We start from the raw sequence: 25,914 nt of genomic DNA, 5'->3' as shown, positions 1-25,914 counted from the left end.
CTTGTCACTGGTGAGACCTTTGTTAGTGAGACTCTCTACATTTTGAGGTCTTGAGACCTTATCAATGGATGCCCATACTTTACTGCTCTTGTTCGTTCTTATAGGAGAAGTCTTAGGATTGTGTGCCTTTTTATGATCCCACAATGCCAGGCCTGGAATGAAGCCCTCCTATTTATTTTCCCTAGTGCATATCTCAATCTAGCAGAGTTGGATTGGCTGCTAAGATCTGCACCTACTGTTGAGATGTGTGTGCTATCTGCAAGGGGTTCATGTGCATCATTGTGGGGACCTATAGGAGACTGTGCTTGGGAATGTGTGGGGCACAGGCCATTGGGGGAGTATGATGTGCTAGTGGTATGGGTCAACTAGTTGCAAGGGTCCACAGGAGAGTCATTTTGAGGGATTTGTCAGTGAGTCTCTTAGTGGAGTTTGCTAGCTGATTGGCAGGATCCATAGCTGGCTGTTGTGATCTGTGCACTGGTTGCAGTGAGCCCCTGCCCCTTTGCCATGCTCTCAGCTATCCCCAGATGATGCTGTTGTACTGATCACTTCAGTGTTCTGGGTGAACAAGACAGAAGTGGGCTAGACAGCATCCCACAAGGCTGGGGAAGGTGGGTGCTCACTTTGCTCTTTGTTTCCCCTGTGGGAGAAATTCTATGCCAAGGAGGCTTCTCTTGGTACTGAGCTGTGCTACCTTGGGGGAAGAGTGATGTGGGTAATGTGAAATTGCTTTTCACCCTTTTTAATGCATCCACTCTCAGATTTTTTTGCTTCATCAAGCTGCTAGAAACTTAGTTAGACTCTGGGGTTCTCACAAAGTTATTTTTGTTTGTGGATAGTTGCCAAAATTGGTGTTTTTGTGGTAGTATGGGGGCTGGCATTTGCTATTCTGCCATCTTGCTTACATCCCTCCCTCTTTTTAAAAGGATTTTTAAAAAAGATGTTCATAAAAATTTGGTCTGTAGTTTTTTCATAATGTTCTTAGGTTTTTAGGCTATTGTTATTTTGGCCTCAAAATAGATTGAGAAGGTTAATCCTTTTCTGTTCTCTGGAAGAATGTGAGCTTTGTGTTATTTTTAAAAAAATATTTGGAAGAATTCACTAGTGAAGCTCTCTGGGCTTGGAGATTTCTTTATAGAAAGGTTTTAATAAGAGCTTCAATTTATTTTATAGACAAAGTAGAATTCAGATTTTTAACATTTTCTTGATTTGATATTTCATTTTAAAGAAATTATATTCTATAATTTAATTTTTCAGATTAGTGAGAAGTTGTTTATATGTTTTTCTACATCTTTAATATATGTATGATCTGTACTCATATCCTTCCTTTCCCTGCCTGATATTGTCAGTTTGTATTTTCTTTTCTTTTACTTTTTGTCTTGACTTGAGTTTGTCACTTTTATTAATCTTTTTAAAGAATAAACTTTTGACTTTATCTATTGTGCATTTTATTTCCATTCCATTGATATTTTCTCTTTTAAAAAATTATTTTCTTTTTAAAAAACTTTCCTTGTATTTGATTTTCTGTTCCTTTTCTAGCTTATGATGATAATCCATTTAAGGCTATACCTTCTTTCTAAGCACTAGATTTAGCTGCATCTCACAAATTATGGTTTATCATATCTGAATTATTCAGTTCAAGCTATTTTCACATTCTATTGTGATTTATTCTTTGATTATTTTGATAGTAGAAGCATTCAATTTCCAAGCAGTTGAGGATTTTCTGTTAAATGTTTCTTATTGGTTTCTTGCTTAATTACATTGTGTTTAGAGAATATTTTTTGAATGACTATAATTAAACTTTTTTGAAGTTTGCTTTATGACCTGGCACACATAGTCAATTTTGGTAAATGTTTCAAGTGCTTTTGAAATACATTTTTAAATTATCTTTGTTGGTGCAGTGTGGTACACATGGTTGAATTTGTGAACTGCATCATTTAGCCCTAATGATTTGATGTTTGGGTCAGTGGTAAGGGTGGATTTTGGTTGTTTTATAAGCTACTGATAGTGGTAAGTCTCCAATATATTTGTGCGTTTGTTCATTTCTCCCTTTAGCAGTCAATTTTTGCTTTGCATGTTTTGAAATTCTGTTAATGAGTACACACCAATAGAGAATTTTTATTTCTTCATAAGGGATCATTGCTTTTATACTTATGAGATGTTCTTTTAAAAAATATCTAGTAATATTTCTTGCCTTACAGTCTAGATTTTCTTATATTAGTATAGTTTTATCAGTCTTTTAAAAAGTTAGTTTTTTTCATGGTATATCTTTTTATGTTAAAACGTATTTTTCAAGTCTTTTATGTCTTTATATTTAAAGCATTTCTCGTGTAGGTAAACAAGTTTACTGTTTAGGTTTCTAACATCCACTCTGATAATTTTGTTTTTTAATTTGAGTATTTGACTCCTTCACATTTAATAAAATTGATGACTTTTGTTCATATTTGTCACCTACTCTTTGTCTTCTACTTGATACACTCTTTTGACCTGATATTTATCTATTTTTTACTGGCCTTTGTGTTTACTATAATGATTAGACATCTCTATCCTTTCTTTATAATTATAGGAAACAATTTGTTGCTTAGTTTCCTTCTTTTTCCTTAGAAAATGTCAATTTAATTTTCCTTGTCATCTTTTGTATTATTATTGATATGGATATTAATTCTAGACATAAATATAACTCAGATCCAATATTATTGTTTATCAGTATTGATTTATGTTTACCCACATGTTTGCCTTTGTTGTTTTCATTTCTTTTTGCATTTCTGTGTTCTGTTGGGGATCATTTTTCTTCTACCTGAAGAACTCTCTCCTCTCCTCTCCACCATCCATTTTCCTTCTTTCCCTCCTCCTCCTCCTCCTCCTTTTTTCTTCTCTCCTCCTCCTCCTCCTCCTCCTCCATTTTCTTCTTCTTTTAGTATGGTTCTGTTGTCAGTGGATTGTTGAAGTTTTTATTTGTTCAAAAACATCTTCATTTCAATTTTTATTTTTAGAGAATATATTCATTGTTATAAAATTCTTGGCGAGGACTTGGGGTTTTTTTTTGGTTTGTTTTAAAACACTTTAACAAGGCCATTCTATTGTCTTATGGCTTTCATTGTTCCTGTTAGAAGTCAGCTCTATGTCTTATTGTTGCTCATTGAAAGTAATGTATTCCCCTCTCCTTCCTCTCCATCCCATAGTACTTTTAAGATTTTTTTCTTTGTGTTTGTGTTAGTACTCTTATTAGCATATGCTTATATTTGGATTTCTTTACTGTTATCTTACTTAGGGTTTATAGAGCTTCTTTCATTTAAGTAAACTAGTCATTGAACTTAAACATATATCTGTAAAAGTGCATCAAATATACGTGTTCAGTTTAGTGAGTTTTCACAAAGTAAACATATCCGTGTGTCCAGCAACTATATTTAAAACAGAACATTCCTAGTACTTTAGAAACCCTTTCTTAGTTACTATTTTCTATAGATACTATTTTCTTTCTTTCTTTCTTTCTTTCTTTCTTTCTTTCTTTCTTGAAATGGAATCTCGCTCTGTTGCCCAGGCTGGAGTGCAGTGGCGTGACCTTGGCTCACTGCAAGTTCTGCCTCCCAGGTTCACGCCATTCTCCTGCCTCAGCCTCCCAAGTATTTGGTACTACAGGCACCCGCCACCATGCCCGGCTAATTTTTGTTTTTGTTTTTTTTTTGTATTTTTAGTAGAGACGGGGTTTCACCATATTAGCCAGAATGATCTTGATCTCCTGACTTCATGATCCGCCCACCTCAGCCTCCCAAAGTGCTGGGATTACAAACGTGAGCCACCGTGCCCAGCCCTATAGATACTATTTTCTAAAGGTAATAGCTGTCTTGACTTCCCATGCTTTAGGTTAGTTTTGCCTGTTATTGAACTTTATATAAATAGAATTGTATGGTATGCGTCCCTTCAAGTCAACATAATGTTTGTGATATTTATCCATGTAGATACATGTAGTTATAGTTTGTTTATTCGCATTACTATACATTGCTTTTCATTATGTTTAATGACTGTATCATAATTTATCCATTCTTCTCTTGATGAACATTTTGTTACTATAAGTACACTATGAACATTCCTATGTGTCTTTTGTTTGATATTTGTATGCATTGCCATTCTAGGAATGTTGGTGAGAGTCTATTGTTTGGTTGGTGTTTTCTCAGTTTTGGAAAATTTTTGGCATTTTTCTCTTCAAAGATCAATTCTTTAGTTTTCTCATTTTTTTTTGCTTTTTGGGATCCCAATTACGTTTTATGTCTTTTTATTGTGACCTATATATTTTATGTTCCTTTTCTGTCCTTTTTATTCTTCCTCTCTGTTTAGTTTGGATATATTCTACTGACTTCTTATTCAGGTTACTGCAATGTCAATCTGACGTTAAACCCATCTATCAATGAGTTTCAGATATTGTATTTTCCAGTTCTAGAATTTCCATTTGGTTCTTTTTACATATTCTAGATATCTGGTGAAATATACTATCTTTCATTAATTTAATTTAATTTTCCTTTATTTTCTTGAACATAATTATTTTAAGGTCTTTGGTATTAGCTCTAATATCTGAATCACCTATGGGTCTATTCCAGTTTTAGGTCATATTATCTTACCTCTTACTATGCCTAGTAATTTTTTATTGAATGCTAGGCTTTGAGTATAAAAAGCTATAGAGGTTGTAAATGTTACAAATTGATATTATTTTCCTCTAGAGAGGGTTCACCCTGTTTTCTGCAAGGCAGATGAACTGGGGGATGTATCACCTTAATCTAGCTGAGGTGAAGTTAGGTTACAGTTTCTGTAAGCCTCAGTCTATCTCTGGTTGGACCTTATTCCTCAAGCATTCCCATCCACAAATTTACTGAGAATTCTGTTGTGTTCACTTCCTCTCTTTGTTGAGTTTTCAGTGTTGATATTTAGTCTTCACAGTACTATATGACTGGTAGAAAAGCTCTACTTTGCATTATAATGTTTATGGCTTAGCTTTTTTGCTCCTTGCTGAATATCAGAGTAATACTGTTCATGTATTTGAGGGTCTTCAAGTCTCCAATTTTGATCCTCTGGCCTCCTAAGATCACGTAAGCTCTGCCATGGTCCTTTACCTGTGTAAATATAACCAGGAAAAATGTCATGTATTAACAACTTACCTCTCTGAGTTTCGCCTGTTTTTTTTTGGTTTTGGGTAATCTTACACTTTCTAGTTCTTATTTCTTTCATAGCTCTCCAATGCCTTTATTAGTTTAGTATTTTATGTAGTCTCTTTTGTCATTCAAGAAAGTATTGGTTAGTCTGCCTGAAAGTATTACATCCTACTCAGATGCCCTCAAAGAATGTTTATTTGCAAACTTAAACAGTTTTTAGAAGCACTTGACATCATAGGGCTGGCCTGTGACTACTTGTGACCTTTCTTTTGAGCCGTTAGCTACTAGATTTGATTTAATACATGAATGAAGGAATTAAGGAATGACTACATACAGCTTGTATTAATCCGTTTTCACACTGCTATAAAGATACTACCTGAGACTGGGTAATTTATACACAAACGAGGTTTAATCGACTCATGGTTCCTCATGGCTGGGGAAGCCTCAGGAGACTTAAAATCCTGGCGGAAGGAGAAGCAGGCACCTTCTTCACAAGATGGCAGAAGAGAGTGTGAGCATGTGAAGGAGGAATTGTCAAATGCTTATAAAACCATCAGATCTCGTGAGAATTCACTCACTATCAGAACAGCATGGGGGAAACTGCCCCCATGATCCAATCACCTCCCACCAGGTCTCTCCCTTGACATGTGGAGGATCAGGAAGATTACAATTCGAGATGAGATTTGGGTGGGAACACAGAGCCAAACCATATCACAGTTGTTTGAAGAATAACCCAGATTTGATAGGTGATCTTTAATTCATATCATTAGAGCAAAGAAGCATGCATTATTTTTAGTTTGCCAATTGATTTTAGAGTAGTCATGACAATCTAATACCCATATAATTAGTGTGCTGTGATGGCATATTATTTTTATCTCTAAAAGAGCAATTGAGGCCAGGCACGGTGGCTCACGCCTTTAATCCCAGCACTTTGGGAGGCTGAGGCAGGCGAATCACCTGAGGTCAGGAGTTCGAGACCAGCCTGGCCAATGTGGTGAAACCCTGTCTCTACTAAAAATGCAAAAATTTGCTGGGCGTGGTGGCGGGTGCCTGTAATCCCAGCTGCTCGGGAGGCTGAGTAGGACAATTGCTTTAACCCAGGAGATAGACGTTGCAGTGAGCTGAGATTGTGCCACTGCACTGCAGCCTGTGTGACAGAGCAAGACTCCATCTCAAAAAATAAAAAATAAAAATAAAAAATAAATAAGAGAGCAATTGATTTCTGAGAGTCTTGATACCTTAGAAAGACAAATTTTGGAGAGATAAAGGTAAACCATTAATGGTTCAAGAGAGGTCTTGGTTCATGCTTAGTGTTGCTAGGGTTATATTTTTCTTTCAGTGATTTTGGACATATATAAAGGGGACATTTCAGAAATATATTTAATGATCTTATTTAAATCCAGACACAGATTTGACAGAGGAAAGATAAAAATACATAATTGTCAATAGAGATTTAAAATTACATGGGCAATATGGTAAGGAAATCAGCTCATATCTTTTTGGGAATCACAAAGAAATCTCCTTATCCCCAAACAAACTGTATCTTTCATAAACTAGAAGGTAGATTTGCTATGTATAACATTCCTGTAAAATTTACTGTGTTTCCTCCACTAAACTATTGCCTGTAAGCTACTTCATTATTTTAAGGACCACTAGTAAGAAAAAACAATGCCAATTAAACAATTATATTTTGATGTTTTTAATCATGAAGAATGTATGTTCCTTTTTGAAGGAACTCCCCTTTACTTTTAAAACATTTTATTATCATTTTGTACATATTTAAGAGAAAATTATTAGTTTAATAAACTGGATTAAAAAAAAAAAAAGTTGTCACCTTCCGAGTCTGAGTACTGAATCACTTTTGACTCAGAGTCATTGATGCCTGTGTTTTCCTGTACAGTATCACCCTTTGTACCCTTGGGCGTGTTAATGTTGAATCATTTCTTAAGAGGGTGTTATAATATTGTCTCTGGGTTTTTCTTCCAAGCTATTGACATGCATTCTGCACGTGATGGTATCATCAAATAGTTTACCTGACAACAGCTGGGACTCCTGTTCCTTTTTCAAGTGGTCTTAAGTCATCCTTTGTTGACCTAAGCATCAAAAGGTTACAGATGTTCTGTCAAGCTGCCAAGAGGCACAGCCAAACCTGTGCTTAGGCAGGCAGTGATGACTACGTAAGAACCACTACCTGGTTAGCAGCACTGCAAGACTATCTTGATTTCACATGTGTCAAAATGTATAGAATGTGCTTTCTCAATCAAATATGGCATCGTTTGGAATGCTTTATGGCCACATAATATCTGGCTACTTCATACAGATGTGTTCTATATTTCTGGACAGAACATAGATAGCACAGATATACGTAACTTCTTGCAGAGAGAATAGAGAGAAAGGATGAGTTTAGTGCACTTACTGGCATTAATATTTGATATTCAAGGGTTATGGGGAAGATCATTGTAACATTATTGAGTGACTAGGAACATAAAGAGACACAGAGACCTTGAAAGTTGATGACAGAAAAAAGGTGTCTTGTTTTCATTGATTTGCTGGAGAGATGCTTGTGGTTGTTCTCTTATGGCTGGAGCTGTGCTCCCAGTTATGTAAACACATATGTGTACATCTCTTCCCACCACACCTGCATCCTGCTTCTCCATGCTCATCTTATTCATAAACAATTAGGTGTTTTTTATTTTTTCGCTTAGATGGAGTCTCACTTTGTCGCCAGGCTGAAGTGCAGTGGCGCGATCTCGGTTCACCTCAACCTCCGCCTCCCGGGTTCAAGCGATTCTCCTGCTTCAGCCTCCCGAGTAGCTGGGACTACAGGCATGCACCACCACGCCCGGCTAATTTTTGTATTGTTAGTAGAGACAGGGTTTCACCCTGTTGGCCAGGATGGTCTCAATCTCTTGACCTCGTGATCTGCCCGCCTCATTCTCCCAAAGTGCTGGGATTACAGACATGAGCCACTGCGCCCGGCCCAATTAGGTGTTTTTTTTGTTTTTGTTTTTTGGCACCAAAACCTTATCTCTTTTTGCTTTTTTGTTTTCTAAAACCCCTTCATTATCATTATTATTGATTCCTACCTTTGAAAGTTTTGATACTTTTATTTTGTGGCAGCTCTTAATTTTCCTAAAATTTTAAATGCCATATTTTATTTTTACATTTTAACTAATTAAAAAGAATTTTGTTTTAACTTGTTTATAATTTTTGAGGTCTTTTAAGGTAGTTGGAAGAACTCTTAAGACATTACAGAATGCAAATTGCATTCACAAAGTAGGGTGTACTCCGTCTCCAAAAAAAAAAAAAAAGAAAAGAAACAGAAGTCATCTATTGTGTTAGAAGATGGGACAACCATCAAGATTTGCCTTGATTGAAGTAGTGACCAAGGGGTACACATTGGTATGTTCTGTTTCTTGATTGGGATGCTAGTTACATGTGTTCAGTGCATGAAAATTTATTGAGCCGTGCCCTAAGCTGTTATGCATTTTTCTGCATGTATGTTACACTTCAATTTTTATTTATTTATTTTTATTATTATTATTTTTTGAGACGGAGTCTCGCTCTGTCGCCCAGGCTGGAGTGCAGTGGCGCGATCTCAGCTCACTGCAAGCTCCGCCTCCCGGGTTCACAGCATTCTCCTGCCTCAGCCTCCCGAGTAGTTGGGACTACAGGCGCCCACCACCTCGTCCGGCTAGATTTCTTTTTGTATATTTAGTAGAGATGGGGTTTCACCATGTTAGCCAGGATGGTCTCGATCTGCTGACCTCGTGATCCGCCCGTCTCGGCCTCCCAAAGTGCTGGGATTACAGGCTTGAGCCACCGCACCCGGCCTTTCACACTTCAATTTTTAAAAAGAATATATTCCCAAACATCGTCCCATTTTCCAGCAGAGCCCTGCAGTGTATTCAGTGTGGGTGAGGCTGTGATTTGCCTTGGTCTCCTTGCCAGCTAAGATGGAGAGTCAGATCTAGAACTTGTGTGGCTGGATGACTTTTCCACTACTTCATTCTGACTTCTCGCCTATCACCGTATCAGATTAGAGAAAGTTTCCGTGGTACTAGTTTTTGATTTGCTGAATGAAAATTCTAATTAATAAATTCACAAAGATCTAATGCTATCCTGAAATGCTCCTAGTAGAGACATGTTCTAGCAACAAAATAGTTTGATTTTATTTCTGCATATAGTGTGTTTTCATGTCATTTAATGTAGTATGTCATTTTGGCAGCAGTGCTGGTTGTCATGATTCAAGTGCCAGTGTGTTAAAGATATTCCTGGAAGGCAATTTATTTTAACAGTGCTTAGTGGTGTGATATTAGGAACATTCAATTTTGGCAAGGTTTCAGAGAGGCATTTGTTGGGAAATCTGTTATAATGAGTATAGTCTGTCCTTCTCAATAAGCTATGAAGTAGTCTATTGTTTAAAATTTAGATTCCGGTTCCACCTCTGCTACCAGCTAGTTACATGAGCTTAAGCAAGTCATTTATTTACACACATTCCCACTACCTGACAGTCAAATAAATATGTTAATATTACCCCTATGCATGAAACACATGTTTTGCCACTATAATGCAGCCAGGGGCAGCAGCAATATGCTTTTAGAAATGGAGCCATTAGGTAAGGTGTTAAATTTTGGAGACAGACAAATTTCAGCTTTGCTGTTACTGGCAGTGTCACCTTGAGCTACTTCAGTGTAAAGGGGCCGTTGGCAAGCTGCCCCCATGTGCTTGGCACACAGTAAGAACTTACTTAATACATGCAGTTACAGGGATGATGATAATTATGATTTGTTAAATGTCTTCATTGTTTTCTAAGGTTCTGAGCAAATGATTACTGTTGAGGGAGTACGTAATGTGGTTACTTGGTGATCATATTCAGGGGCAAATGTGACCTCTAAAGAAATAAATATGAGAACATATAAAATTCCTCCTATATGCTACCCCTAATGTTGAATTTTTGTTTTAAGTATTCAAATATGTAGTGAAGTGTAGAGAATAAGAAAATGAACAACTCTACGCTGGCTGTGCAGATTTAATAATCTCAGTATTTTGCCACACTTGCTTCTGCTTTTTGAAAGAAACAAAGCATTGCAATTACACTGGAAGTCTCCTGTCTCCAAACCTGTGTATCTTCACCCCTCCTGAGACGTAATTGCTGTGCTGTCGGTTTCATTTTCAGCAGTGTTGTTACATTTTAACCTGATATGTGTGTGTGTGTATATCTGAAAGCAAACATTACATAAATGATGTATGGGATGTATCATCCTGCACCCTGTTCTTTTGATTCAAATATATTTTATAGAGTTATCTGTGATAGAATATATATCACTGTAACTCATTTATTTTAAGTGCTGTATAATATTCCATTTTAAAATATATCACAATTTATTTATTCATTTTCCTATTGATGGGTGTTCGGGTATTATCATATATTTCTTGTTACAGACAAAAGCCACGATAGACATTGTACCTTTTGCACATGTGCTAGAGGTTTTCTATCTATCTAGAAACAGCCAGGTTCTAGGCATGCATAGTTCCAGCCTTACTCAGCTGTATTAGATATTCCCAAGTGCTTCATCAAGTAGGTGTACCAATTTTCACCTCCTCAGCAGGATGTGAGAACTCCTGGTGCTTGCATCACACTCACTTCAACACTTGGTGAGCCTTACTTTTACCAGTCATATTCCTGGGTAGAGGAGGATATTTATGTTTAATATGCATTTCCCTGCTTTCTAGTAATAGTGTGTTTCTTTTCCTGTATTTATTATTTTTCCTTTTTCTAAGTGTTGCCTGTATTCTTTTACAGTTATTTTGCCCGGTACATAACCGAAAGATCATGTATTGTAGCTATTACAGTTAAATCAGTGTCACTGGGAGGAGTAGACAAATTAATGCACATACAATGCTTAATGTACTCTCTGTCCTATAGTAAGAAGAAGTTAATATTGCTGACGCCCCTGGAATGCCCAATAATGACATCAACAATAAAGATACTTATCAGTGGAACAGAACTTCAGACCTGGGCAACCATTCTACATTCCTCTTACATTGTAGCCATGCAGTTGGATATGAAAAGTGAGCACCAGTAGACGATGACATCTCACAGCCCAGAGTGGGAAGCAGCCTTTCCTCCCCTACTCATTATCCATCTCTCTTGCTCATAGAACGCTGCTTTCCTTTAGGGGAATGATGAGAGAGGACTTAGGGTTTTCCAGGAGGCAGATCCTCCATTTCCCCATTGCTTTGTCCAAGAGTGCAGGAAGAAGATCTAAGACTGGTCAATTGGATGCTCTCTCCCAGGACTTCGGCTTGAGAGAGAGAGACTCTAGCAAGAAGGGAACAGGTAGAGTAATCAGTTCACTTATTCTAGGGGCGTCAGCAGTGAAAGAAATGAGGTGCCATGCTGATCAGGCTGGTTTAGCCGTGGGATGTTTGGTCTGCATCTGCTTTCTTGACCCCTTTGTTTCTGTCTGATCTTGAGTCTCCAAAGGTCATTATAGCACACAGTATGCTTTTGTGTCCATAGCTTGGCTCCCCTTTATAAGTGAGAACGTGTGGTATTTGGTTTTCCATTCCTGAATTATGTCACTTAGAATAATGTCCTACAGCTCCATCCAAGTTGCTGCAAAAGACATTATCTCATTCATTTTTATGGCTGAGTGGTATTCCATGGTGTATATATACCACATTTTATTTATTCACTCACCGAACAATGGTACTTAGGTTGGTTCCATATCTTTGCAATTGTGAATCGTGCTTCAATAAACAGTGTATGTCTTTTTGATATGACTTCTTTTCCTTTGGGTAGATACCCAGTAGTGGGATTGCTGAATTGAATAGTAGATCTTTTAGTTTTTTAAGAACTCTCTACAGTGTTGTCCATAGAGGTTGTATTAGCTTACATTCCTGCAAGCAGTGTATAAATGTCCTCTTTTCACCACATCCACACCAACATCTATTGTTTTATGATTTTTTAAAATAATAGCCATTCTTGTAGGAGTAAGGTGATATCTCACTGTGGTTTTAATTTGCATTTTCCTGATGATTAATGTTGTTGAGCACTTTTTCATATGTTTGTTGGCTGCCTTTTGAGAAATGTCTAATCATGTCATCTGCCCACTTTTTGATGGGATTATTTGTTTTTTTCTTGCTGACTTGTTTGTGTTCCTTGTAGATTCTGGATATTAGTCCTTTGTTGGATGCATAGTTTGCAAATATCTTCTCCTGTTCTGTGGGTTATCTGTTTATTCTGTTGATTATGCCTTTTGCTGTACAGAAGCTTTTTTGCTTAATTAGGTCGTATTTATTTATTTTTGTTTTTGTTACATCTGCTTTTGGGGTTGTAGTCGTAAATTTTCTGCCTAGGCCAGTGTCTGCAAAAGATTTTCCAGGTTATGTTGTAGAATTTTCACAGCTTCAGGTTGCAGACTTAAGTCTTTGGTTATCTTTAGCTGATTTTTGTGTAAGGTGAGAGAGAGGGATCCTGTTTTGTTCTTCTACATGTGGCTATCCAGTTTTCCCAGCGCCATTTATTAAATAGGGTGGCCCTTCCCCAGTTATGTTTTTGTATCCTTTGTTGGTTGTATTTGGCTTTATTTCTGGGTTCTCTATACTGTTACATTGGTCCCCATGCCTATTTTTATACCAGTACCATGCTGTTTGGGTAACTATAGCCTTTTAGTACAATTTGAAGTTCAGTAATGTGATACCTCTGGATTTATTATTTTTGTTTAGGGTTGCTTTGGTTATTTGGCCCCATTTTTGGTTTCATGTGAATTTTAGGATTGTTTTTACTAATTCTGTGAAAAATAATGTTGGTATTTAGGTAGGAATTACATTGAATTTGTAGACTGTTTTGAGCAGTATGGTCATTTTTATGATATTGATCCTTCCAATTCATGAGCATGGGATGTATTTCCATTGTGTCATCTGTGATTTCTTTCAGCAGTGTTTTGTAATTCTCTTCGTAGGGATCGTTCATCTCCTTGGTTGTGTGCAGCTATTGTAAAGGGGTTCGAGTTCCTGATTTGATTCTGCTTGGTCGTTGTTGGTGTATAGCAGTGCTATTGACGTACATACCTTGATTTTGTAACCTGAGACTTTACTGCATTAATATATCAAATCTAGGAGACTTTTGGAAAAGTCTTTAGGGTTTTCTTAGATACACAGTCATTTGTTTTGATTTTGTCTCTTCCAATTTGGATGTTCTTTATTTCTTCCTCTTGACTGATTGCTCTGGCTATGATTCCAATACCCTGTTGAGTAGAAGGGATGAAAGCGGGCATCCTTGTTTTATTTCTCAAGGGTGAATGCTTTCAACTTTTCCCCATTTAGTATGATGTTGTCTGTAAATTTGTCATACATGGCTCTTGTTATTTTGAGGTGTGTCCATTCTATGTCTAGTTTGTTGAGAGTTTTTATCATAAAGGGATACTGGAGTTTTTGCAGTTTGTTTTTTCTACCTATATTGAAATGATCATGTGGCTTTTGTTTTTAATTCTGTTTATGTCATATATTACATTTATTAACTTGCATGTGTTAAACCATCCCTCCATTTCTGGAATAAAACCCACTTGTTCATGGTGTATTATCTTTTGACATGCTGTTAGATTTGGTTAGCTAGTGTTTTGTTGAGGATGTTTGCATCTATGTTCATCAGGGATATTGATCTGCAGTTTTCTTTTCCTTTATTTATTTATTTTTTTGATATGCCCTTTCCTGGTTTTGGTATCAGTGTTACTGGCTTCCTAGAATGAGTTAGGAAGGATTTCGTCTTTCTCAGTCTTTCAGAATAGTTTCAGTGGGATTGGCACCAGTTCTTCAAACATCTGGTAAAATTCAGCTGTGAATTCATCTGGCTCTGTGCTTTTTTTGTTGACATTTTAAATATTACTGATTCAAACTCATTGCTTGTTATTGGTCTGTTCAGGGTTTCTATTTCTTCCTGATTTAATCTAGGAGGTTGTATGTTTCTAGGAATTTATGCATTTCCTCTAAATTTTCTAGTTTGTGTGCACAGAGGTGTTAATATAGTCTCAAATGATTTTATATATTTCTATGGTTTTTGTTGTAATATCTTCATTTTCATTTCTAATTGAGTTTATTTGAATCTTTTCCTTTTTATGGTTAGTATTGCTAATAATGGTCTATCAATTTTGTTCATATTTTCAAAGAAGCAGTTTTTTGTTTAATTGACTTTTTTTTGCTGCTGTTGTCTCTGTTTCACTTAGTTCTGCTCTGATGTTTGTTGTTCCTTTTCTTCTGCTAGCTTTGGGTTTAGTTCTTTCTGTAGTTCTTTGATATGTGACATTAGGTTGTCAATTTGTGAACTTTCAGACATTCTTATGGTCATTAACATTGTAAACTATACTCTTAGCATTACTTTTGCTGTATCCCAGAGGTATTAATAATCTGTGTCACTGTTGTCACTCATGTCAAAGAATTTTTAAATTTCCATCTTGGTTTCATTGTTAACCCCAAAATAATACATGGGCAGATTGTTTAATTTCCATGTATTTATATTGTTTTGAGCGTTCTTTTTTGAGTTAATTTCCAATTTTATTCTACTGTAGTCTGAGAAGATACTTAATATGATTTTAATATTTTAAAATGTATCAAGACTTGTTTTGTGGCCTATTATATGGTCTATCTTGGAGAATGCTCCATATGCTGATGAGAAGAATGTATATTCTGCAGTTCTTTGGTAGAATGTTCTATAAATATATGTTAGGTTCATTTGTTCTGGCATGTAGTTTAATTCCATTGCTTCCTTGTTGACCTTCTGTCTCGATGATCTGTCTAGTGCTGTCAGTGGAGTGTTGAAGTCCCCCAGTATTATTGTGTTGCTATTCTATCTTATTTTTCTGGTCTGGTAGTAATTGTTTTATTAATCTGGGAGCTCCAGAGTTAGGTTCATATAAATTTAGGATTGTAATATCCTCTTGTTGGATTGATCCTTTTATTATTATATAATGACCTTCATTGTCTTTTTTTTTTTTACTATTGTTGTTTGAAATTCTGTTTTATCTGACATAAGGATAGCAACTCCTGCTAGTTTTTGGTTTCCATTTGTGTGGAATATCTTTTTTCACCCCTTTGCCTTGAATTTATATGAATTTTTACGTATTAAGTGGGTTTCTTAAATATAGATATTTGGTTTGTGATTTTTCTATCCATTCTGCCAATCTGTATCTTTTAAGTGGAGCATTTACACCATTTACTTTCAACATTAATATTGAGATGTGAGGTCCTGTTGCAGTCCTTATATTAATTGTTACCTAGATGGTTTGTTTTCTTATTGTGTTATTGTTTCATAGGCCCTGTGAGTTTTATGCTTTCAAGAGATTCTATTCTAGTGCATATTGAGCTTCTGTTTGAAGATTTATAACTCCTTTTAACATTCCTCATAAGGCTGGTCTGGTAATGACAAATTCCCTCGGCATTTGTTGGTCTGAAAATTACTTTATTTCTCCTTCATTTATGAAACTTAGTTTTGCTGGATATAGTATTCTTGGCTCTCAGTTATTCTGTTTAAGGAGGTTAAAAATAAAATCCCAATTCCTTCTGGCTTTTAAGATTTCTGCCAAGAAGACTGCTGTTAGTTTGATAGATTTTTCTTTATATGTTACCTGTTGCATTTTGTCTCACTGCTCTTAGAATTCTTTCCTTCATGTTGATTAGATAGCTTGATGACTATATACCTTGGTGATGTTCTTTTTGCAGTGAGTCTCCCAGGAATTTTTTGAGCTTCTTGTGTCTGGACATCTAAATCTCTAGCAAGACCAGGGATGTATTCCTCTGTTATTCCATCAAATAATTTTTCTAAACATTTTGTTTTCTCTTCTCCTTCAGGAACACCAGTTATTTTTAGGATTGGACCTTTTACATAATCCCAAATTCCTTGGAGAGTTTGTTAATTCTTTTTGATTTATTTTTTAAATTTTTGTCTGATCGGGTGAACAAAAGCCTTATCTTCGAGCTCTGAAATTTTTTCTTTTACTTGGTCTAGTCTGTTGTTAAAACTTTCCACTGCATTTTTTAACTCCCTAAGTGTGTCTTTCATTTCCACATGTTCTGATTGGTTTTTCTTTAAAATATCTGTCTTTGTATAACATTTTTCATTTATATCTTGAATTGTTTTTTTCATTTCTTTATGTTGGTTTTCACCTTTCTCTGGTATCTGCTTGAATAGCTTAGTAATCAGCCTTTTGAGTTGTTTATGTGGTATTTCAGAAGGATGTGACTTTCATGTTAATAGTTTATTATAGCCTAATTTGGCTCTTGGTGCTTTTAGTGCTCAATAATTTGTATGGCTTCCTTGGTTATAGTGAATCTTTGTATTGTGGCTTTCCCAGATGCCTGTTGTAGCACCAATGTGCTCAGTGTGTGAACAAGTTCAGCATCTCCTATGGGGTTGGAATGGCAGAGATCTCTTGAAGCTTATCTTGTTCCCCCCAGTGTGTATGTATGTATGTACATATGTATGTATGTATGTATGTATTTATTTTGTCCCAGTATTTTATTTATTTACTGGGTTGAATAGTTAAAGCTTCAGGCCAGTAGGGAAAGTATCCCTGGGTAGAAACTGGTTTTGGCTAAAGCAGGTGGGTAAATGCAGTACCTAATAGTGGGCAGATGTCCCAACCTTGATAGAGGTGGCTGGGGGAGCTTTCAGTGAAAAACACTGAGGTCTTATCAGGGGGAAGGGTGGGAGCCACCTTATTTATTCTGCTAGGCCAGCAGGAAAGTGATCCAACTCCCAGATGCACTCCTGACCCAATGTTCCAGCTATTCATATCAGACAGACACCTGTTTTCATGTCTAGGAATGTTGATGTTCCAAGTATAGAGGAGTTGTGATTCCATTTCTTGTGCAAGCCTGAATCTGGAGGGCACTCCTACTGTGAGGATGCTGTTACCCTAAAGTATTCCAGAAAGGCTGTCTATAGATACACTCATGTCAGGCTCTTATAGGAGAAGCCCCAGCTGTGTTTGCAGTAATGGATAAGAGAGAAAAGGAGTCCCCTTCTCCAAGACCCTTCATGAGCACCAGCATTGCACTCATGCCTCTGCTGAAAGAAACTTCCCACAAGCAGAATGTTCTGGGACTCAAGGCCTGGTATCCAGACTCTTTTGTCCCATGGGGTGTTCCCTTGATGTGGTGTACTTCCCCTTCCGCTAGAAGTTGGAGTCCCTGAGAGCCAGACCACTGTTAACACTGCTATTCCTCTGGGTAGCCACCCCATGGGGCTGCCAAATTTCGGGCTGGTGCTGAAGATTATCTGCAAGGGGTCCAGTGATGTGACCTGTCCTTATGTCTCCCAGCAGTGGGCACCAGCACTAGCTCTGATGGGGGTGGCAGGGGAGTGACATAGACTCAGTGAGAGTAATGTAATTGTTTAGAAAATTCTGAGTTTCAGTCAACCTCTGTGATACCCTTTGGACCCTGAATCTTGGGACTTACCGTGTGATTCTCATAAAGTATTATGTAAGACTTATGGGTGCAGAATTAATACATAATTAACTATCAGTATTTTAAGATTCCGAAATAGGTAATAAAGGCAAAATTTTAAAGAAATGAGAGCAGGTGGCTGCCATGACATAAGTAAAGTGACAATAAAGAGCCACTATGCAGATAGGCTCCACATGAGGGCCAGTGGTTCCCACAGGAAGTTTGTTGTCAGTTTCTGCCTTAAATCATGTATGTTTTACGTGATTTATGTTTTACATGTTTGTATGTAGCAGGGATTTGGCTAGTGTACTGAGTGGTTAAGTTTCAGATAACGAAACTTATAATATAGTTACAAAAGCTACAGCATGGTATAGTGTTCAAAGATGGACCCCAGAATTCTACTGTCTGGCTACTTGTCTGTTATATAACCTTGGACAAGTTACTTAACCCCTTGGTGTTTCCTCTTCTGTGAAATGAGGGCGACAGTGGTACACATATTGTTGGGCTGTCATAAGTATTAATTGAAAGTGTATGTGTAGAGGGCTGATAGCTATGCCTGGTACATTAGTACTCAAGTAATGTTAGCTATTATTAATGCCATTAAGAAGGATCAATAATTCATGCATAAGTTATCAAAATTCATTCACTTGTAATCATTTATTAATAATTCATTCACTTGTAATCATTTATTAATTTATTCAAACATTATGTATTATTAACATCAAGTATCAACCAGATGAATAAATTCTAGGCTGGCAATATCTTTGAAATAGTGGGAAATCAGTACAGTGATCAGAAATATTCGATATTTTGGTGATAAACTCATTTAAGATCTGCGCAGTGTCCTAGAACTACCAGAAATGTTCTTTCACTGTGCATGTTGTTAGACCTATTGTCCCTCCTGTGAACACCCAGGCCACTCTGTAATTTTTTAATGGCATGTGTTACATTTCTTATTAATTTATGTATGTTTCTTACCCATATGTTACCATATGATTTATTGTTTAAACTGGGATATTTTGGGGAGTGAAAGCAGTGCTGTTAATCCTTATGCCAGGATGAGTGGCAGAAGGCAGACGTACCTTGGGTTATCCAGGACAGATGGCTGCTATACTTATCTCCCTTTAGAGGGTGTGTGATTAATTGGCTTCATATTCCTCAAGGTACCTGTAACTATACTGGTGATTAATAGATGATCAATAAAATGTTTTTGAAAGAATTACCAAATAGCACCTGGACATAGACAGATAGTGAATTATTTTAGTTATTTATAGACTCCTTCCATCTGAAGTGTTCAGATGCTTTCTAAGTATCAGTCTAATTTATCTCCTTAGTATTTGGCAACATGCAGACAGAGAATTCTACTATGAAGGGAAATTAAACTCATTTAGAGGATTAAATTGAAAAATTAGTACACTATTTTCAATTTTTACACAGAAATACAAAACATTTATATGTAGTTATCTATGTTGTTTTTTTAAAATCTAAAACACTATTTAGAAGCTTCTCTAATTAAAATCACTGAACATCACCTTGTCTATGTTAGGTGGTGCTTGGGCACTCTCACAAAGCCAGGGGACACTGAGTTGGTACATGCCTTTACTTACCCTGGATAATGTGTTTCTTTGATGTGTTTTATAATTTGATATTATTCTCTTTTTTTACTCTAAAAACTTTATATATATTTTCAAAGCTCAGCAAGGAGACACGTGGCTGATGTGACATTTGGGGCTTCCTGGGAGTAGGCCATATATCATGGACAATCAGAGTAATCCATGTATTTTGATACCATGCCAAGGACATTAAGTTAGGTTTATTTCAAAAGAAATGTCCTATTCGGTTGGATAGAATATGTTCTTTGCATTGACATTATAAAGGATTATACAAAATCTCTCTTTAAGCCTGTTTTTCTGTGTGTTAGACTATCTATCATCTATCTGTCTGTCTATCCATCCATCCATCTGTTGTCCATCTGTATGTCATTCGTCTCCTATGTATTTAATGGTATCTTGTATTTGATTCCCATTTTGTCTGGCAGCAAAATCTTATATGGATTGTTCGGTGACTTTTGTATTTTTGCTTTATTATTTCTAAATCCAGAGGAAATTCATTATTACCAAATTGTATGTTGAAATTTCTCTTCAAAGTATAAAAACTTTCATTTTTTACCCCGATATAAAATAATGTGAATTCAGGCTTTCTTGCTGTTTTAAACAAATCAAGGTTATTGAGATAATTGCCAGAGATTAGCAAGGCAGATCATTTTGATGATGAGGAGAAAAATGTCAGTAGCCAGATGATTTCAGTTTGACAAGCCGTGGGGTATTATTCGTCGTGAAAGGCAGGACAGCCTTGGCAGTGCTTGTGTCTTGTGCAATAATACTTTGCTACAGGCATCAAGTCTATGCTGTTCATTTGCATAGATGTTCAGAGAATTACCAGAAGCTAGGCATGAAAAATTGTATTTACATTCTTCAAAATGAATGTAATGTTATTGAATTTAGTACATAAGTGCCTGTCTTAAGAACATAAATATCATCTGACTAGAAGCAAAATGGTATGTGGAAAGGAAGTTTTTTTTTGTTTATTTTTTTGTTTTGTATATTAAAGAAAAAGGGAAAGGAATTAATTTTGAGAACTGTGCTCACTCTAGTCATACAGCATTATAAAAGATAATGTGTGGATCAAGAACTAATAATCACTGGATTTAAGGGCTTGAGGCTTCTCTGTAATTCAGAGAGACATGTTTATGTAGTTGAAGTCAATAAACACATATTGAGAGACTGCTGTGAGCCAGGTAATATCTAGACAGTGGAAAATAAGGGTCAGTAATTCACAGTCCTTGTCATCAGGATGCTTACAGGCTCATAAAGGGAGGCATATCTGCAAACAAAAACTACAATAAAGGTATGCACAAGAAATGCAATATAGAAAAGACACACTTGGTTTACTTGGAGCAGGAGGTAGGCAAGGAAGACCTTCTTGAAAGCTGTGAAGTCTCTTTTAGTGGGGTCAGAAAGGACGAGTTAGAATTAGATAAAAGGGAGGGCAGGCAATGAGGAAGGTGTTCAGAGGTTGAGGGACCAGCAGAAGTATGGAGTGGAGAAGCAGCAGGAACCTTGCTTTGCAAAGAACTTTAAGACCTTTGGATTGACTGCAACATAAAATTGGAATGATCAGAGTTAATAGGAGTAGAGGAAGAAGGTAAATTCAATAAATGTTTAGTAAATTAAAAATCAACAAAACCTGATGGCAATATGTACGGTGTGATATAAAGAATGAAATGATGGCAACTTCTAGTTCTCTGGCTCAGAAGGTAGTATTGTTTGAATGAGAAAAAGATGCATTTTCTCCTGGGATGATGCAGGCCAGTGACAGGTGAACTGTGGGTGTAGAGCCCACGGAGGATTTCAGCCTCCACTTGCCCCTTAGGTGGGTGCTCTTGGGTGGTGTACAGTCTGAACAACCGTAAGAGGAAGCTCTGGGCAAATGGGTGGCCAGTTATCAGTGCAAATAGGAGGAGAACCTAGAACTGGGAGGCAGTGTGGAGGGAGATGAGCTCGGTTGCAAATATGTTACATTTGCTATATTTGGAGTGTCACTGTTCAGGTGGAAATATCAATGAAGAAGTTGGATATATCATTGTAAAGCACTGGAGACTATAGATGATTTAGGGCTATTAAAAGTTTTAAAAAATTGTATTTCAATTGTTAACATTATTTCAAAGTGAATGACTTTTGAATTATAGCTCCAGTGGAACTCATTTGGTATTGGTGGTTGGTTCTCCAAAATGGTTGACCTGCCCTATAAAAAAAACTCATTTCAAGTAACTTTTCAAAGAATGTCTACCACTGTTTATGAATATACAGAAGAAGGGTCATGATGAATTGGATTAGTGAAATTTTTTCTTATTTTCTGTTTCAGATTGTTGTGCTATGCCTTGTATGACTAAGACCTCTTACCAAGAATACCTGTCAGACCATGTGAGTACAGAACCTGTGCAGTTTGATTGCAGTGAATCCTAATTGGTTAGGTCAGCTAAGCAAAAAAGCAAACATTTTATTCCAGATAAGACCAAAAGCAACAATATCTATTTTCCCCATTATATAAATTCTAGATGAGGTAGAAAACGCATTTCCTCCCCCTTGTCTTATTATTATATTAAGGACTATAAAACCAATTGCAAAATTTTTGTCAACTTACCAGGTTATTTATAGCAACCAATTATGAGAAGTATAATTGAAAGCATTTTCTTGTTTGCTTCTGTAATTCTGAAGGGGTAACACCCCCATCCCCAACTTCTTATGTGACCCTGTTTTACAGAAAGCCACTGCCAAGGAGTGCAGGGGTGGCAATGAAACAGCCCAACAGGAAAAGGAAGCTTAATATGGATTCCAAAGAGCGTTTGGATCAGGACGGACGCTTGGTAAGATGTCCCTCCCTGGACCCTTCCTCACAGTGTGTGCTTGCTACCAAAATGCACCATGGAATAGTAGAGTTCACATAACCACACTGAGGGACTTTTCAGTCACTGGAAACGATGTGGCTTCTGCTTGACTTTTATGCGTAGTGGTATAGAATATAAGTGTTATTAAAGTTTGATCTATTTTAAAAGGTGATCTTAATTTTAAAGGTGAAAGGAGACCTTTTCTTTCACAAAGATGGAGGTAATCAATCATTCTCAAGTAAGAGAACGGAGGCTGTAAACTGCAGGGGGTTGTGTTAGGGTTCTCCAGAGAAACAGGATCCGCTAGGATGAGCGTATGTGTATATGTGTGTGATTTTTTGTGTGTGTGTGTACACACACACACACACAGCGAGAGAGAGCTAGCAGCGAGAGAGAGTGAGAGAGAGAGACTTATCTTAAAAAGAGGAATTTATCGAGGCACGTCATAGGGGCTGACATGTCTGAGACATGCGGGGCAGCCTGGCAGGTTGGAGGCCCAGGGAAGAGTTGGTGCTGCAGTCTTGAGTCCAGGTCAGTCTGCAGGCAGAATTCCTTCTTCCTCGGGGGACCTGTTTTTTCTCTTAATGCCTTCAACTGATTAAATGAGACCCACCCGCATTACAGGGTGATCTGATTTGTTCGAAGCCTGCTGATGTGAATGTTAATCATATCTAAAAATATACCTTCACAGCAACATCTAGACACTTAGAAGGTATAATGTTGACTATGCCTGTAGTCACCATGCCTGTTCTGTTTCCTTATGACAGCTTTACGTATTCCTGCAAATTTAAAAGTTAGCAGAATGACCAGAAGACCTCCATGGTGACTATTTTTGGGGATGGTGGGCCATTACAGAATTCTCATCTGTGACCCTTCATTGGCTCTTAGCATTTATTTGGATGTGGATTTTGGGGTCTTCATGTGGTTTGTGGTTATACATTTACGCATTGCAGTTGCTGAAGTGACATCGTGTAATACATTTTCTTTTTGTTCAGTTCCAGGTTAGGTGTGGTTTGATGAACTCCAGACATTAAATGAGACATCTCAAGGAATGATCTGGTTTGAGGTTGGTTTCAAGGTGTTCAGAATAGGTCTATGTCAAACTCTGGAGCCGTTCCCTCAGGATTAGCCTCACTGGGCAATAGGGTGATTAACACTGGGCCAGGGGCCAGTTCCCTGAGTCCAGATTGGTAGATCAGTTCCAGGAGAGTTTAGAGCTCTAAATGTATAAGGGAAGAACTTGCTATTTAAGATTTGTCTTGGACCAGATTTGAGCAGGCCTGCATCTGTCTTGGCTTAGGTGAAGATGCCATTGTTAGTGTTCTTCTGTGTCGTGTCCTCTTGAGGAATGAGAGCATGAGACTCAGGATTTGATGTGTTCAGAGTTATTCTGGGTACTTCTCCACATGTGGTCCCTGGACCAGCAGCATCAGCATCACCTGGAGGTTTGTTGGAAATGCAGATTCCTTGGCCCCATCCAGATCTTCTGAATCAGCTACTGTAGGGGGTGGTGGGGCCCAGCAATCTGTGTTTTAACAATCCATGTGATTCTGATGCCCACTCATGTTTGAGAACCATATTTCTAGGGAAGTGGCCAGATGCATCTTACCTGGAATCATGTTACACTTAATCAATATTTTTCTTAAATTTTTTGGTTTAACATTTGAGACCACCTTCCCCCATCCACACATATTTTATATGAATTGTGAGTATCATTTCTCTTTAAGCCGCTGAGATTGTTACCACCCTATCTTAGTACTCTACAGTCTGAGTATTTAACCTTTTGCCTCTTCTGCATTAACAAAAATCCCAATTTCCTCTTAAAGACCAACTCAGTTTCTAACTTAATCCTGATGTGTTTACTGTTATTTCTACCCCACATTGGGATTTTCCCCTTATTGAACTCCAGCAGTGCTTAACACTGAGATACGCTTTCAGTGCAGGGCTTGTATAGTTAGATTTTCAAAAATATCTGTTAAATGATGTTCCTGTTGCTTAATGACATCTCCATGCAAATGAATTTTTTCAATCATTAGTAACAAAATAATATTTTAAAGGGCCATATTCTTAGTTTACCTTTTGAGATGTTTGGGACATATTATTTTAAAGCATGTTCACATATCATTGAAAAGATGCACATTTAGTCCACGTTGCACTGTCAGTTTGGGGCTCATTGCCAGTAACAATGTTCATTTTCATTAGTCAAATTTAACAGTTTAATACAGTAGGCTGTATTCACACCTGGGGCTGCATTCACTATGGAAAGAAGGGTTGAGTCATGCTTGAATTTTGCTAGACTCCTTGAAATATTGGTAACATCCTTTATTTTGTGTGTTACCCTTCTGGTTTACAAGTGACATTTCTGGTCAACTAAATAACATCCCATTAGCAGACCATGCACATAAAACATCAAACAAATGTACAGTTGGGTGTTTCTGAACATTTTCTTCTGAGATGGTAATTTCATACCTTGGATATCTAATAATTTTAGATGATAATATTAATATCTGTCAATGAATATTTCTAGACTAATATTTTCTATGTATTTCTAGATAGAATTTAAAAAAATATTTTCTAATGCTTTTCAGAACATAGGCATATGGTTAAAAAATCAAACAGTACAGACAGGCAGTAAAGTAAGAATTAAATTATCTACCGTATCGCCTCACACATACACTAAACCCCTAAATATTTTCCTAACCATGTGACCACTATGTACAGTTTCTCATATGTCTACATAGGAAAAAAAAAAACCAGCTAAAAATTCCAAACCTTTTCTGCACCTATACACATACATACACACATCCCAAATGCACTCACATTCTGCTTCTTGTTTTGCATCTTGCTTTTTTTGCACTTAATTATGAATGTTTTGGAGATACAGGTTTTATTCTTTTCAGTGCTGCATAGTATTTCATTTTTATGAATGTGCCATAATTTATTTTAACAGTGCCCTACTGTGAACATTTAGATTATTTTAATTTTTGTGGTTATACACCATGTTATATCCAATGTTCTTATTCATATATCCTTTTTATATGTGAATGCTTTTGCAGTTCATTCATAAGTACTATCATAGCAGTGAAATTATTGTACCAAAGGGTATGCTTGTTTAAAATTTTGATAAACCACTCCATATCATCCTCCAAAGAGATCACCCTAGTTTATCCTCTCCCTAACATATCTGAGAGACTGCCTCTTTTCCTTGGAATTTATTATATGTTTTACATCTTTATTTCTACCATATGGGTAAACCTCTGTTTATGATCTGGTCCCTGTAGTGCTGCTGCAGACTTGAAGAGGGTTTTTCTCTGTCCTTTTAGACTCCTTGACGTATTTTGTATTTTCACAACTTCTAACACAAAGATAAGTGTCATTTTTGGTGCCCTTTGCTAGCTTTTTCTGCTCACCAGCTTGCTTTAGAATTGACTAGCAAAGTGTAGGCATATGGTGATTGGGGAAATGAAGTATTTTTTTTCAGGGTTATTTCATTGATGTCTAGTGTGTGTGTGAGTGTTCTAGGCACAAAACTCCAAAATAATATACAGGCTGTGAAATTTCAAATTTGCTACATAAAAATGTAAGTTTCACAGATGAAAAAGGAAATTTTGTTTGAATATATAAGAATGAAATATATGATCTCTGTGTATATAAAATATTTGATACTGAAAAAATGTTAATTCCCATTCTGCCTCTCCCTGTGAACCTCTTAACTTCAATAGATCTTTATCTAAATAGTGAGTGATGAAGTTTGAGAGATAGAAATATGAGACATTTTTCATTCTCAAAAGAATCTTAGAGTATTGCTGAATAAAGGAAAACTAACTTATGTAGAGTAATGAAGAACAACTAAGTACATGTGTAGCACATTAG

The 25,914-nt window shown here is 36.7% G+C and overlaps 1 protein-coding gene across 4 annotated transcripts in view; it reads left to right on the top strand.

Annotated features, from left to right (window-relative positions):
- The window catches only part of L3MBTL4 (L3MBTL histone methyl-lysine binding protein 4), a 443,526-nt gene that overhangs the window by 77,505 nt on the left and 340,107 nt on the right, over window positions 1–25,914 (top strand). For 3 of the 4 annotated variants that reach the window (XR_005234835.2, XM_037982494.2, XM_073006460.1), the window contains exons 2-3: window positions 21,519–21,577; window positions 21,918–22,020. Coding sequence is in view for 2 of the 4 variants with exons in the window: in XM_037982494.2 (XP_037838422.1) it covers window positions 21,949–22,020 (72 nt within the window). In the remaining 2 variants the exon portion in view is untranslated. Of the gene's footprint in view, window positions 1–21,518; window positions 21,578–21,917; window positions 22,021–25,914 lie in introns of those variants that run through there. The other variant, XM_073006461.1, reaches the window with a different exon arrangement.

This window comes from Chlorocebus sabaeus, chromosome 18 (genome assembly GCF_047675955.1).
Source record: "Chlorocebus sabaeus isolate Y175 chromosome 18, mChlSab1.0.hap1, whole genome shotgun sequence".
In the NCBI taxonomy this organism is placed as follows: Eukaryota; Metazoa; Chordata; class Mammalia; order Primates; family Cercopithecidae; genus Chlorocebus; species Chlorocebus sabaeus.
Note: the sequence above shows the minus strand (reverse complement) of the source record. Positions and strands in the feature narration are given on the sequence as shown.